At 38.3% G+C, this 13349-nt stretch overlaps 1 protein-coding gene across 2 annotated transcripts in view; it reads left to right on the forward strand.

Moving 5' to 3' along the window:
- Window positions 1-13349, forward strand: part of LOC119878342 (ankyrin repeat domain-containing protein 26-like) — a 69471-nt gene that overhangs the window by 31934 nt on the left and 24188 nt on the right. For both annotated transcript variants that reach the window (XM_038588961.1, XM_038588960.1), the window contains exons 5-7: window positions 3423-3537; window positions 3695-3868; window positions 10813-10919. In XM_038588961.1, coding sequence (XP_038444889.1) covers window positions 3423-3537; window positions 3695-3868; window positions 10813-10919 — 396 coding nt within the window. The remainder of the gene's footprint in view (window positions 1-3422; window positions 3538-3694; window positions 3869-10812; window positions 10920-13349) is intronic.

Consider the following 13349-nt stretch of genomic DNA (forward strand, 5'->3'; position numbering starts at 1 on the left):
CTGGTGCTCTCTCTGTGTCAAAAAAAAAATCTAAAATAAAAAAGGAGTAAAATCCCATTTTCCATCTGCAGGCTTTGTGAAGATAAGGAATGATGGTACTCATACTCCTGGTTAAAGTTGTTTTTGACTTTTCAGATAGTTCGGTGGTTAAGTCCCAATTGAAAAATATGTATTCCTTTTACCCATGAATTTTATTAATTTAAAATATCTTTAATAAATAATTAAAGATAAACAATATACTATATGCTTTTCTCAGCACTATTTACAATAGCGGTATATTAAGAACTCATTTAATGGCCTTTATAAATAAGTGGCAGTGTATCCATAGGCTGGACTACTATGTGACCACTGAATGTGGCAAAGATAATTGATACACATTAACATGCAAAGCTGTACTTTAGTGGATCATTAAATGAGGGGAAAAATGGTTTGATGATACAAACACATAAGCAGACAATGGTTTTGTGTTGGCCAAAAAGATGTGAAAAATATAAAATTAGTTATCTTGAAACATTTGGATTGTAAGTGAATTTTTCTTGTTTCTTAAAAAAAAAGTCTGATTTCTACAGGAAAAGGTATATAAAAATTCCAACAAAGGTTTATTATCAATGAAGTAATCCAGGAGAACAGCAAGAATATGAATCTTGTGTAGGCAAAAAGAATTTCTATTTATTTACTTTTAAGAGGTTTCATTGATTCATTTGAGAGGGAGAAATCAGGCACATGAGCAGCAGGGAGGGGCAGGGGGACAAGCAGAAACCCCGTGGAGCAGGGAGCCTGATGATGTAGGACTCCATCCCAGGAGCCCAAGGTTCATGACTTGAGCCAAAGGCAGATGCCTAACTGACTGAGTTACCCAGGTGCCCCTCTTTCTATTAAAAAAAAAATTGATGGGCGAGGATTGGTATTTTCTGACAACCTTTAGCCTCTTCAGAACTCAGGGGAATATTTTTATCTGTATTGTAGATTTTATTATGCATACGTTAAATATATACATATGATTTTGTTATGTGCAGCTTTATAACAAGCAATAAGTAAATAACAATAAAATTTTATTTTAGTTAAATCCTCATGAAAATAAAAAATACAAATGATACCGTGATAGCTTATAGAACTTTTGTTGTTTCCCTCTTCTGAAAAAAAGTAGCAAATATAAATTTTTATTGCTATTTCAAAAGTATTAGTTTACTTTACAAAACTTTTCTTTAAAAATATTGAACTTCCCTGGTGCCTTGGTGGCTGTTTGTTGAGCATCAGACTCTTGATATTGGCTCTGGTAATGCTCTTAGGATTGTGGGGTTGAGCTCCACGTCGGGCTCAATGTTCAATGGGGAGGCTGCTTGAGATTGTCTCCCTCTCCCTCTGCCCTTCACCACACTCATGTATTCTCTCTTTCTCAAAGAAATAGATAAATCTTTAAAAACTATTGAACTCTCTAAATGTATTTATTCTTCAGTCCATTTATTTCTCAAACAGAACCTGAACACGGGTTACGTAGCAGACATAGTCTACTCAGGATCTTTTCAATCTTAAAAAGACTTCATGTTGCCCAGTATGAACAAGATGAGAAATTTTATGTATTTAGGTTTCAAAGCTTTCTTTTCTTTTTAGTTATTTATTTATTTATGATAGTCACAGAGAGAGAGAGAGGCAGAGACACAGGCAGAGGGAGAAGCAGGCTCCATGCACCGGGAGCCCGATGTGGGACTCGATCCCGGGTCTCCGGGATCGCGCCCTGGGCCAGAGGCAGGCGCCCAACCGCTGTGCCACCCAGGGATCCCGGTTTTAAAGCTTTCATTGTTAAGTGTAATCTCTCCACCCAACGTGGGGCTTGACGTTTTAGGACACATGCTCTACTGACTGAGCCAGCCAGGCACTCCTAAGATGAGAGATTTTATTTTATTTTGTAAAAGTTAAAAGACGTATTTATTTTAAAGGGAGAGAGAGGGTCATGGGAAAGGGGAGGGACAGGGGGAGAGAGAGGAACCCAAGCAAACTCCACCCTGAGCATGGAGCCTAATGTGGGGCTCCGTCTTACGACCTTGAGATCATCCTGAGCCAAAACCAAAAGTTGGACACTCAATCAATTGAGCCACCCGGGTGCCCCTAAGGTGAGAAATTTTAAATGGAAGTATTAGGACTTAATCTCACCTGAAGCTTTTCCTTGGAACTTCCTGTCAAAGGAAAACATTTCTGAAGATCAGAAATTGTAAAAGATTACCTTTACCTGCCCTTTTGACATTGCAATAATACTAAATACTAATACTGGTACTTGGAAATACTTGATTTCTATGATTCTAAACATTTTTCTATTAATTGAAATGCTTAATAAAATGAGCTTCCCCACATACCCCCCTCCAAAAAAGATAAAATGAGCTGTGCCCGTTTCTTTGAAATCCGAGTTTCCTTTGGCTCAAACTTCCTTGAAAAGCAAACTAAGAATTACTTTAAAATATTCTTTTGCTATTGTGGTCTCTTTTACCCGTCATGTGCTTTCACCTACTGAAAATTATTTTAGTTCTTGAACAATGTAATTCCAAGCATAGGACTAGAAGTGCAACAGACCTGTTGTATATGTCATTATTTCACTTAAGGCACACTGTAGATTGTATGATGCCACACTATTTATGTACCAAGAAGAAATTTTTAGAAATCATGCCAGTTATAGTTTTAAGACATTTTGAATTAGAAATTGGATTCCGATGTCAGAGATATTAAAAGGTGACAAAATGAGCATCTTGGAATCATTGAAATAGAGTATTCTTGCTCATCCTTAAACGTAGCTGCAAAGTAGGCATAATTGGATCATTTTACCTAATTGTAGTGAGTCTTTGTAAGTTGTAGTAATAGCTTTAATAATATTTGTGGTAGGAACTAGTATCTAAACACTTTGCATGGATCCTCATTTAAGGATCACGACAAGAGGTCCTGTGAGATAAGTACCTTTTTTTTTTTTTAGATAAGTACCTTTTATTTTATTTATTATTACTATGTTTTGTGACCTCTATAACCAACAGGGGTCTCGAACCCCTGGCTCCCGAGATCGAGTGACATGCTCTTCAGAGTGAGCCAGACAGGTGACCTGAGATAACTATTTTTATGCCCATTTTATGCCCATTTTGTGGATAAGGAAATTGCGATAAGGCTAAGTGGTCACTGTGAAGCGACAGAGTTAAAGTGGGAATCAAACCCAGGTTGAGCTGCCTCTTGAGGTCATGCTCTTCCTAATCAGATAGGCTGCTCTTTTAATAGAGCGGTGAAAAATCACTAAAAAATATTGTACTTTCTTCTAAAGTAAACTAATTCTTTGTTTTGGAGTCATGAGAATAATGTAGTATTTAACATTTACAATTCTATGAATTGATTTGCAATTTTTGAAAAGGTACACTGTAATTTCTTGACAAGTCCTTTCACACTCACAGAACTGCTCTCCACTTGGCCTGTGCCATTGGCCGTGAAGATATGGTGAAGCTCCTGGTAGATCGGCACTGCCAGCTTAACCTCTGTGATGGCGAAGACAGGACAGCTCTCGTGAAGGTGGGTGGTCACAGCTATGTCTGCCTGAGGTGGATTGGATTGAAGTCCTTGGAATGAACATTTGTTGCATTTAAACATAACTCATTGGTGAAACTTGTGGCATGTTTCCTTTCAATTCCCAGAATTTACATTCTGTTTCTTGTTGTAATGCTCACAGGCTATACAATGCCAAGAAGAGGCATGTGTAACTCTTCTCCTGGAACACGGTGCTGATCCTAAAGTGAAAGACAACAAGGGCAACACAGCTCTCCATTATGCAGCCCACGAAGGGATTGTCTCAATAGCAGAGAAGCTGCTTTTACAAAACGCAAATATAGAGGCCAAAAACACGGTACAAGTCAACTTTTTTTTTTTACAACGTACTTGACATTATATATATATATATATATATATATACTTATTTATTTATTTATAGATAGCTGCAAAAGGTTTATATATATATGTACATATATATGTACATAGGTACATATATATATGAAGACATCGACACTGAATTTTATACAGTAGGTCCTGTCATCATGGAAACAACTCCAAAACCAAAGCAGAGTGAGTGAAAAAGAAAAGTAATGCATATAGAAAGACCACATTCTGTCTGCTAGCCACCCTTCCACCCCAGAAAGAAAATCTTCCCCTTTGTGCCTGGGAGTAGATGGTGCCCTCAGAGCCCACAAAGGATTGAAGGCCTAGAGGGGAGTGTGGTGATGATGGAGGCCGAAAGGTGTGCAGGGGCTTAGGAAATGGATGCTTCTGGGGATGAGTAGGAGACCGTGACCCAGAGGAGTAGCTTGGGTGAATGTAAATGGGAGGAGAAAGCAGCAGGTTGTAATAGGCCTTGGGCACTCTAGGCCCTAAGGTTCAGAAGATGAGAGCAGGGGGATCAGGTCATGACATCCTACAGGTGGTATCTGCTTGTGCTGGTAGCCACTCTGCCAGCCATGTACCACGGTGAGGCCTCCCATTCCGGAGAGTAGCTCCTGCTCAGCCTATGTAGTTCCTCAGTGGGGTGGTAGGCGTGCATGGGGAGCTGGTGATGACCACACTTGCCAGTCTCCCTGTGTTTTCTTTGACATGCATTACCTTCAGTCGCTGCCCTTGCAGAAACACTGTTGTGTGCCATAGATAAGGTCGATTTTTCATATTTGGAAGCTCAAGCATTTCCTGGATGAAAATATTTTGAAATAACTGTCTAAGCTTTTGCTTTAAATAACAACACTTTTTATTTTTGAAGATTGTATTTATATGAGAGAGAGCAAACAAGAGTAGGGAGGAAAGGCAGAGGTAGGGAAAGAAAAGGCCTTCCCACTGAGCCAGGTAGCCTGATGCACGGGGCTTGATGTCAGGAGTGGGATCGTGACCATAACCAGAGAGAGATGCTTGACCCACTGAGCCCCCCAGGCTTACCATAATACTTCTTCCTTCCTGCCTTCCTTTTTTTAATTAAGCTTTTTTATTTATTTATTTTTTCACCTCACTCTGGGGTTTATGTACTTATTTTATCTTTTAGTTTTTTCTTTTTCAAAATTTTTTTAGTTGGAGTTCAGTTTGCCAACAAAGAGCACAGCACCCAGTGCTCATCCCGTCAAGTGCCCCCCCCTTGGTGCCCGTCACCCAGTCACCCCAACCCCCCACCCACCTCCCTTTCCACCATCCCTTGTTTGGTTCCCAGAGTTAGGAGACTCTCATGTTCTGTCCCCCTCACTGATATTTCCCACTCATTTTCTCTGCTTTCCCCTTTATTCCCTTTCACTCTTTTCTATTCCCCATATGAATGAGACCATATAATGTTTGTCCTTCTCCGATTGCCTTACTTCACTCAGCATAATACCCTCCAGTTGCATCCATGTTGAAGCAGATGGTGGGTATTTATTGTTTCTAATTGTTGAGTAATCTGTGGTATATGTCCGCAATGGAGTATTACTCAGCCGTGAGATTTTATTTATTTTTGAGGAAGTGAGCGAGCATCTACAAGCAGGGGATGTTGTGGGGGCAGAGGGAAAAGAAAGAGAGTAAGAATCTGAAGTAGACTTTGTGCTGAGCCTGGCGCAGCGCTGGATCTTATAACTCTGATCATCACCTGAGTTAAGACCAAGAGTCAGATGCTCAACGGACTGAGCCACTCAGTTGCCCCTAAATAATGATACCTCTAAAGAAGCATTAGAGAATACAGGTTTCTTTTATGTATTTATGGCAAATATTTTTGAGAACACAGAATGTGTTCTGAAACTTTATTTTCAAAAATGTTTTCTCACCCAGTTTGTTTTCTTATTTAGTGTCAAACAACAGAGGAAAGCAAAATTTGCCTTGGAAATAGGCTTTGTCTTAAAACACAAAACAAGTGTATTTTACAATATCAAATCTTGCTGCTGTTGAGAAGTTCCTATTTGATCAAAAAGTGATTGATTAACACGGTCAGAGCTTGTCTTTTATCAGCCTTGACTTAAGAGGGACAAAAGAGGGGCAAAGGAGAAAGCAGTCAGGAACATGCAGAGTGATTTAGACATTTGGCAAGTGAGGGGAAATATCAAGACAAGGTTTTTGGATTGTGTTTGTTTTTCTTCAGTGTTTATGTTTAGGTAAGGAGTCTTCAATTTTCAGGGATAGTAATTCTTACTCACGAACCAGTGAGTGTGTTGTAAATTTATATAGAGATCAATTCTAGGAGGACTCTAAGGACATCAGATTGGCAGTAAACAGGTGGTTGAATGGGCACGAAAAGGGACGCCTGTGTGGCTCAGTGATTGAGCATATGCCTTCGGCTCAGGGCATGATCCCGTGGTCTCCCGAATCGAGTCCCACATGGCACTCCTTGAATGGAGGAGCCTGCTTCTCCCTCTGCCTGTGTCTCTGCCTGTCTCTCTCTCTCTCTCTCTCTCTCTCTCATCTCTCATGAATAAATCAATAAAAATCTTAAAAAAAAAAAGTGGACAAGAAGAGGAAAGAACACAGTATAGTATTTTGCAGCTATAGCCACTTAGATACGAGTCTAAACTCTTCTTGCAAATCTAGAATGTCTTGATGGGAAGGACGTAAGGAGTGTGTAAATAATGGAATCAAGTTGCATTTTGAGTTTACTAGTCCTTGTTCTACCTCTAGCCATGGAAATTGAATGCAGGTTTGATAAGTGACTCATTTCTGTTTTTGGCTGAATCCTCAAGTGATAGGGAGAATTGGCCACATAGGTGAAAGAGGAGACTGGCATGGTTGTGTACTGTACTAGTTCTCAGCTAGACTTGTGCTGGTGAATCACAGTCAACTAGGGAACTTTAAAAGAATTTACAAGCCTAAACTGTCCCGTGAAGATTTCGACGGAGTGAATCCAATAACGTGTGTACGCAGAAATTTGGAAATAGGGTTTTGAGATTCTGATACAACTCTTGGCTAAGAACTACTGAATGGGTAGGTATACATATACAAATTTAGAGATGTAAAAATATTAAATCTCTGGAAGAGATTTAACTGAAGTTGGATACTGGCTACTTCCTTCCACTCTCTCCAACATTAGCCTTTCATCTGTCTGTATCTCTTTGAGAATTACAGATGAAAATTATTGGTCATCTCTGTTGGCTTGAAAAATAATTACCTTTTCTTCCAGCTATCAGTCATTCACCGGCACCCAGATGGGAAGTCTTTATGAGTAGTCTTTTAATAAGTAGAGTCTGACCCTTTAAAGATTTTACGTGTTTTGCTACCATTCTGATTATTACAAGCAGGGTTTTCCCAATTGCAGCAGTAGAAATCCGTGAACCTTCTTTTTTAGTTGAAGCTGTGGGATAGACTATCTTAGGATGTCTTTCAAATTCATAGGGCCCTGGCATAGTGCATAATCACTACTGTGTTAAACATTCAGCATGTAGTTAGTGACAATACAGATGGTAATTGTTTTAATAACTTTGCTTCAGCATTCCTCTGAACTCCTGTCTGTTCGGTTAGCAATGTGAGGGAAGTAAATACAAATAGATTGTAGTTGAAACAAGCATTGGAAAATTCTGACAGTAGGTGTTAATGAGTCTTCACAGCAATTTTCCTTAGAAGGTGGGGCCTAATTTGTTGGTAAAACATGATCCTGATGCTTTAGGAAAGGTTTGATGTCCAAGTATTTGTTTTATGCACGGCCATTGGAAACAGTCACAGCAAATAGAAAAACACAAGTAGGCTATAGACTAAATGTGGCCCCCGGATGTATTTAGTTTCCACTGTCAGTTGAGCTAACATTTAAAATTATGGCACGCATGTAGAACTCTGGATTTTGAGCTTTTCTTACAGATCACTTCTGGTACCTTGAGCCCATGCTGCTGTTTGGTATGCTGTGCAGAGGCTGTCCCTTTATAGGAGGCGTGTGTCTCCAGTTTGCTCGTGTCCCCGCCTAGGTTCTTCACTGACTCGTGTCACCTGCTTTGCCTCCATAACCATTGAGTTTACAATTACTGTTTTATGGTATATGTTGACAAAGATTTCAAGATTTCAAGACACTCCATATTAATTTATAATATATATTTTGTATTTTATGTTAATTTCTTAGGATTGGGATTGAATTTTCTGTTTCTTTGTCTCCTTATTTTTTTCATTACTTTATTCAGTAATTGATGAGAGACACACAGAGAGAGGCAGAGAGCTAGGCACAGGGGGAAGCAGGTTCTCTATGGGGACCCTGATGTGGGCTCGATCCCAGGATCCCGGGTCACCATGCTAAACCACTGAGTCACCCGGTACCTCAGGATGAATTTTCCAAGTTAAAATTTAAAAGTTGTTTTTTTTTTTGAAAACCATTTTTTCTTTAAATGTACTGTATTCGTGTTCCTTTTGGAATATCTGCAGTCCTATGAGGTTAATCCATTTTATTTGGATATATTATGCATATTGCAGAGAATATTAAATTATTTAGTATTATTGATTGTGCTAAAAATAATCTATGTAAGCCAGTATTAGAATTTTTTTGTTATTAAGATTTTTCATTTAAATTCATTTTACCAATCTATAAAAACACAGTGCTCCTCCAGTATTCCTATTTTTATTGATAAGCTGTTATATTTTTATTTCTGATTTACACTTTGCCTAAAATACAAAATAATTATAAATAGTAATCACAGTAGAAACTGGAATACTAAGAGGATTTTTAGAAGTGGATATGCCTTACGGGTCCCAGAATTAATATAATTGAGACCAAATCTCATACTTATTTCACGTAGCATAATATCCTATGTCAGTCAGAGGAAGACAGTTATCATATGGTCATATTCATTATGTAGATGTTAGAAACAAAACAGAGTATCAGAGGGGAAGAGAAGAAAAAGTAAAACAAGACAGAGTGAGGGAGACACACCATAAGAGACTCTTAATCATAAGAACCAACCTGAGTGTCCTTGGAGTGGTTGGTATGGGTGTTTGGGGTAACTGGGTGATGGACATTACAGAGGGCACATGATGGAATGAGCACTGGGTGTTACATAAGACTGCTGAATCACAACCTTTTACCTCTGAAACTAATAATACACTATATGTTATTTAATTGAATTTAATCAAAAAGATAAAAATGAGAAAAATCTCATACTGAGCTTTCTAACAGTTAAGATAAAGCTTTATCATTGTATAATAGGAGTAAGTCCAAGGATATTTATTTATTTATTTATTTATTTATTTATTTATTTATTTATAATTTTATTTTAATTCAGTTTGCCACAATAAAGTATAACACCCAGCGCTCATCTCATCATTTGTGCCCTCCTTGACCAAGGACTATTTATTTTTTTAAAAAATATTTTATTGATTTATTCATGAAAGACACTGAGAGAGAGGCAGAGACACAGGCAGAGAGAGAAGCAAGCTCCATGCCGGGAGCCAGATGTGGGACTTGAACCTGGGACTCCAGGAACACACCCTGGGCTGAGGGCAGGAGCTCAACCTCTAAGCCACTCAGGTTTCCCAACCACGAACTACTTAGTATTAAGCATTCAATGTTCAGTTGAAGCTTATTTCTTTTATTTATTTATTTATTCTTTTTCTATTTTTGATTTCTACTAAGCTTTATTTACGTATTTTAGAGAGACAGCTTGTACATGCACAGTCTTGGGGGGTTGGGTGAGGGGAAGAGGGAGAGAGTATCTTAAACAGACTTGGTGCTGAGTGCCAGGGGAGCCCAGAATCCAAGGTGGGGCTGGATCCCACCACCCTGAGACAAAACCAAGGGTCACTCAACTGGCTACGCAACCCAGCTACCCTGAAACCTAGCTCTTTTCATTCAGAGTCCATCTCCTTAGTGACTCCTTAGTGACTCAGTGTTTTGTGTTGACATCTGGGATCCCATACCATTGATAGAAGAGAATCAAGCAAGTTTGTACAACCTGGAGAAAACCCTCACCTTTATTGGAAAGTTCTTAAAGCTATATCCCTGAGAACTCTTATTTCTCAAGTATTAATGTTTGCTACAAAAAAAAAAAAAAAAGGAATTGTCAAATGGGGATAAGCAAATGTAAATGGAGTTCCATTTGTGCTACATGTATAGTGCAGTTTTGAGTATTTCACAAACATAGATGATCATTGAATCTTTCTTTTGGGGCACAGTGTCTTCCTTCTTGCAAATTATGTATTCTTTGGAATATAATTGAAAAAACACTATTCCAGAGATATCCATTAAAATCAATAACAATATTTTAAATATTCACTACTATGTTTTAGAGAGTGGAGATACAGAGATTAAAAAAATCACCCCTGCCTTCGAGAAGCTCTTGGTTTAGATGGTGTGGAATAGAGTGTACCATGGTATATTATGTGAGAGAAGCAAAGATTCTTGGAGCCAGGCAATGTTTGAAGCGAGTTTGTAGAATGACTTCAGGTAATCTATGAAGAGGTAGTGGAGGTCTATTTTTTTTTAATTTTACTTTTTAAAAGGATTTTATGTTTTTGAGAGAGACAGAGAGCAAACAAGCAGGAGAGAGAGCACGAGTGGAGGGGAGGGGCAGAGGGAGAGGGAGAAGCTGACTCCTTGCTGCAGAGGGAGCCCAAGGTAGGGCTCCATCCTGAGACCCTGGGATCATGACCTGAGCTGATGAGCTGAAGGCAGATGCTTGACCAACTGAGCCACCCAGGCTCCCTGAGAAAGCAGTCTTTTAAAAAGAAGGAGCAGGTGGTGAAAACACAGAGTGGTGAGAAGGAAGGGGCTAATTTTATTTTACTTTCTACAGTATATGTTTTAAGTTTAGCAGAATGTATAGAAATTTTAAAATTTAGCATGCAAATATGTAATTTTATAAATTATAAGTTGTTTTTTCACTTTTACAGGATGGCCTCACACCAGTTTTAGTTGCTCTAAATGAAAACAAAGAGCAAATGGTGAAATTTTTAGTAGGAAAAGGAGCACGTCTACTTTCAGGGGATACGGTTAAAAGGTAGAGTATTTTTTTGTTTTGTTTTTTAAACCTTACTATTTTGTCTTGAGTGGTAACAATTTCTCATGTCATAAATTTTATCTTAAGATGATTAAGTTATAGTCATATAGTGAAAAATGTCAGGATGTCATCTCTTAGGTAGAAAGCAATTTTTCTGACAGGCCAACATGAACAGTGTATAGCAGAATTCATATTTCTTTGTAATATTGATTGATGTCATTTGCAATAGTTTTTTTGCCATCGGATTTTATATTAAAAGGGTTTCATATTAATATTATTAGTTTTATAATGGGGACTCCCAACTTGTAGTTTACTTTATGACACAATTCTGGATATCTGAACTCTTTTATTAATATTTTTTAAGATTCTATTTCATACTTTAAAAGATATACAATAAGCATAAGTAGGAGTTGTTTTGTTTTTTTGGATGACACTTTGCTTTATTACTTTTTGTTGAAGAATACTGATGTTGTTAGATGATCCCGAAGTGGTTACCATTAGCAGATACTCTGGGTTCATCAGTTTTTATACTTTTTCATGTCCAGTATGTTTTATCATTTTCATTTTTAATTGGAATGGATTGAAGGATGAAAGAGAACCTTAGGTGAATAGACTCTTCCTTTAATGAGGATAAATCATAGGTGAGTGATAAAGAGAAAAGAGATGGACTTTAGATTCACAGAAGACTAGGTTTAATTGTTAGCTTGCCTCCTTGCTGGGTATGTGACCTTGGAAACATTACTTACCATCACCAGATACATATCCTGATATGAAAAGGAGGATAATAATATATCCTTCAAGGGTGGTTGTGTGTAAATAATTATATATATATAATCATGTGATTTAGTGCCTACCACATGTTTAACTTAACATCACTAACTGCAACTATGACTGTTTTCTTATCATTAGTGTGAATATTACTGTTTTAAGCCTACAGATAGCTTTTATACCGACCTGGCCTCCAGGTGGTTTGGAGGTACACTGTACCAGTTTAAGGAAGAAATGGGGATTTTTAAAATGATTTTATTTATTTATTCATGAGAGACACACAAAGAGAGGCAGAGACACTGGCAGAGGGAGAAGCAGGATCCGGAACTCCAGGATCACGCCCTGAGCCAAAGGCAGACACTCAACCGCTGAGCCACCCAGATGTCACAAAATGGGGAATTTTTTTTAAAAAACCCTTCACCTATTCAGATCAGTGACCTCGGCATAGTTTCTTGTTCATCAGAGGGTTTTAAATTAGCAACTTCTACTATGATACCCAAGTGGAACCAGAGACTTCTTTTTTGTCCCTTCATTTTAGCCGTGGGGTTAATTTACAAAAATGAACACTTGGACATGTTAGTGGTCAATTCTGTAGCAACATGTGAGATATTACCCTGATGAAGTATATCAGATTAGGTGCTTAAATACTCTGAGTTCTTAAGGATGAAGTTATCTCTCTGTTATTTTAGAATAGCCCTTATGCTTGCTGTAAAATATGCTGTAAAAGATGAACCATGAAATATAGTCAGTCTTCTCTTTAGGAAGGTTTTCCTAAGATGTATATGGATGGACTGCAGAAGAATATGCTATTATTAATAGTATTAATATGTAAGTTTACATTAAAATGCTAGTTATTACTAGGATACCTGGGCGGCTCAGCGGTTGAGTGTCTGCCGTGGGCACAGGGCATGATCCCGGGGCCTGGGGATCGAGTCCCACGTCTGGCTCCCTGTGAGGAGTCTGGTTCTCCCTCTGCTGATGTCTCTGCCTCCTCTCTCTCTCTCTCTCTCTCTCTCTCTGTGTGTATGTGTGTGTCTCTCATGAATAAATAAGTAAAATCTTTTTTCAAAAATGAAAATAACTTAAAACATGCTAGATATTTCTCAACTGAGGTTTAAAATATAGTAAAATAGTGTTACTTCCTATGTAACAGCTGAGAAGGTATAATTTGATTCAGCACTTTGGGATGGCAGTGAGTTAGAGCCTATCATCACCCAGAAACCAAGCAAAAGGCTAGACTAGTTAGAAGTAGCAATGGGTGCAGGGTTCTTTATGTCAGGACTCTTGAGACCTTTATCCTTAGGGATCCTCACTGTATCTGTTTCATTCCAACTATAACCCTTCTGCATGGGGTTCACATAATGTTATACCTGGGTGCTTTTTAAAAAGATTTTATTTATTTATTTATTTATTTATTTACTTATTTATTAATGAGAGCAAGCACAAGTGAGGCGGAGGGGTGGAGGGAGAGGGAGAAGCCGACACTCTGCTGAGCTGGGAGCCCAACACAGGGCTGGATCCTTGAGGCCATACCTGAACCAAAGGCAGATGGTTAACTGACTGAACTACCCACCTCAACGTCTGTTTTGACTAACTATTGTGTCCTAAGATGTTCAGTTTCATAGAAAACTTTATACTTTTCCTTGTGGGTTATCGCCTATA

This window comes from Canis lupus, unplaced genomic scaffold (genome assembly GCF_011100685.1).
Source record: "Canis lupus familiaris isolate Mischka breed German Shepherd unplaced genomic scaffold, alternate assembly UU_Cfam_GSD_1.0 chrUn_S1517H1701, whole genome shotgun sequence".
NCBI classification, from domain to species: domain Eukaryota; kingdom Metazoa; phylum Chordata; class Mammalia; order Carnivora; family Canidae; genus Canis; species Canis lupus.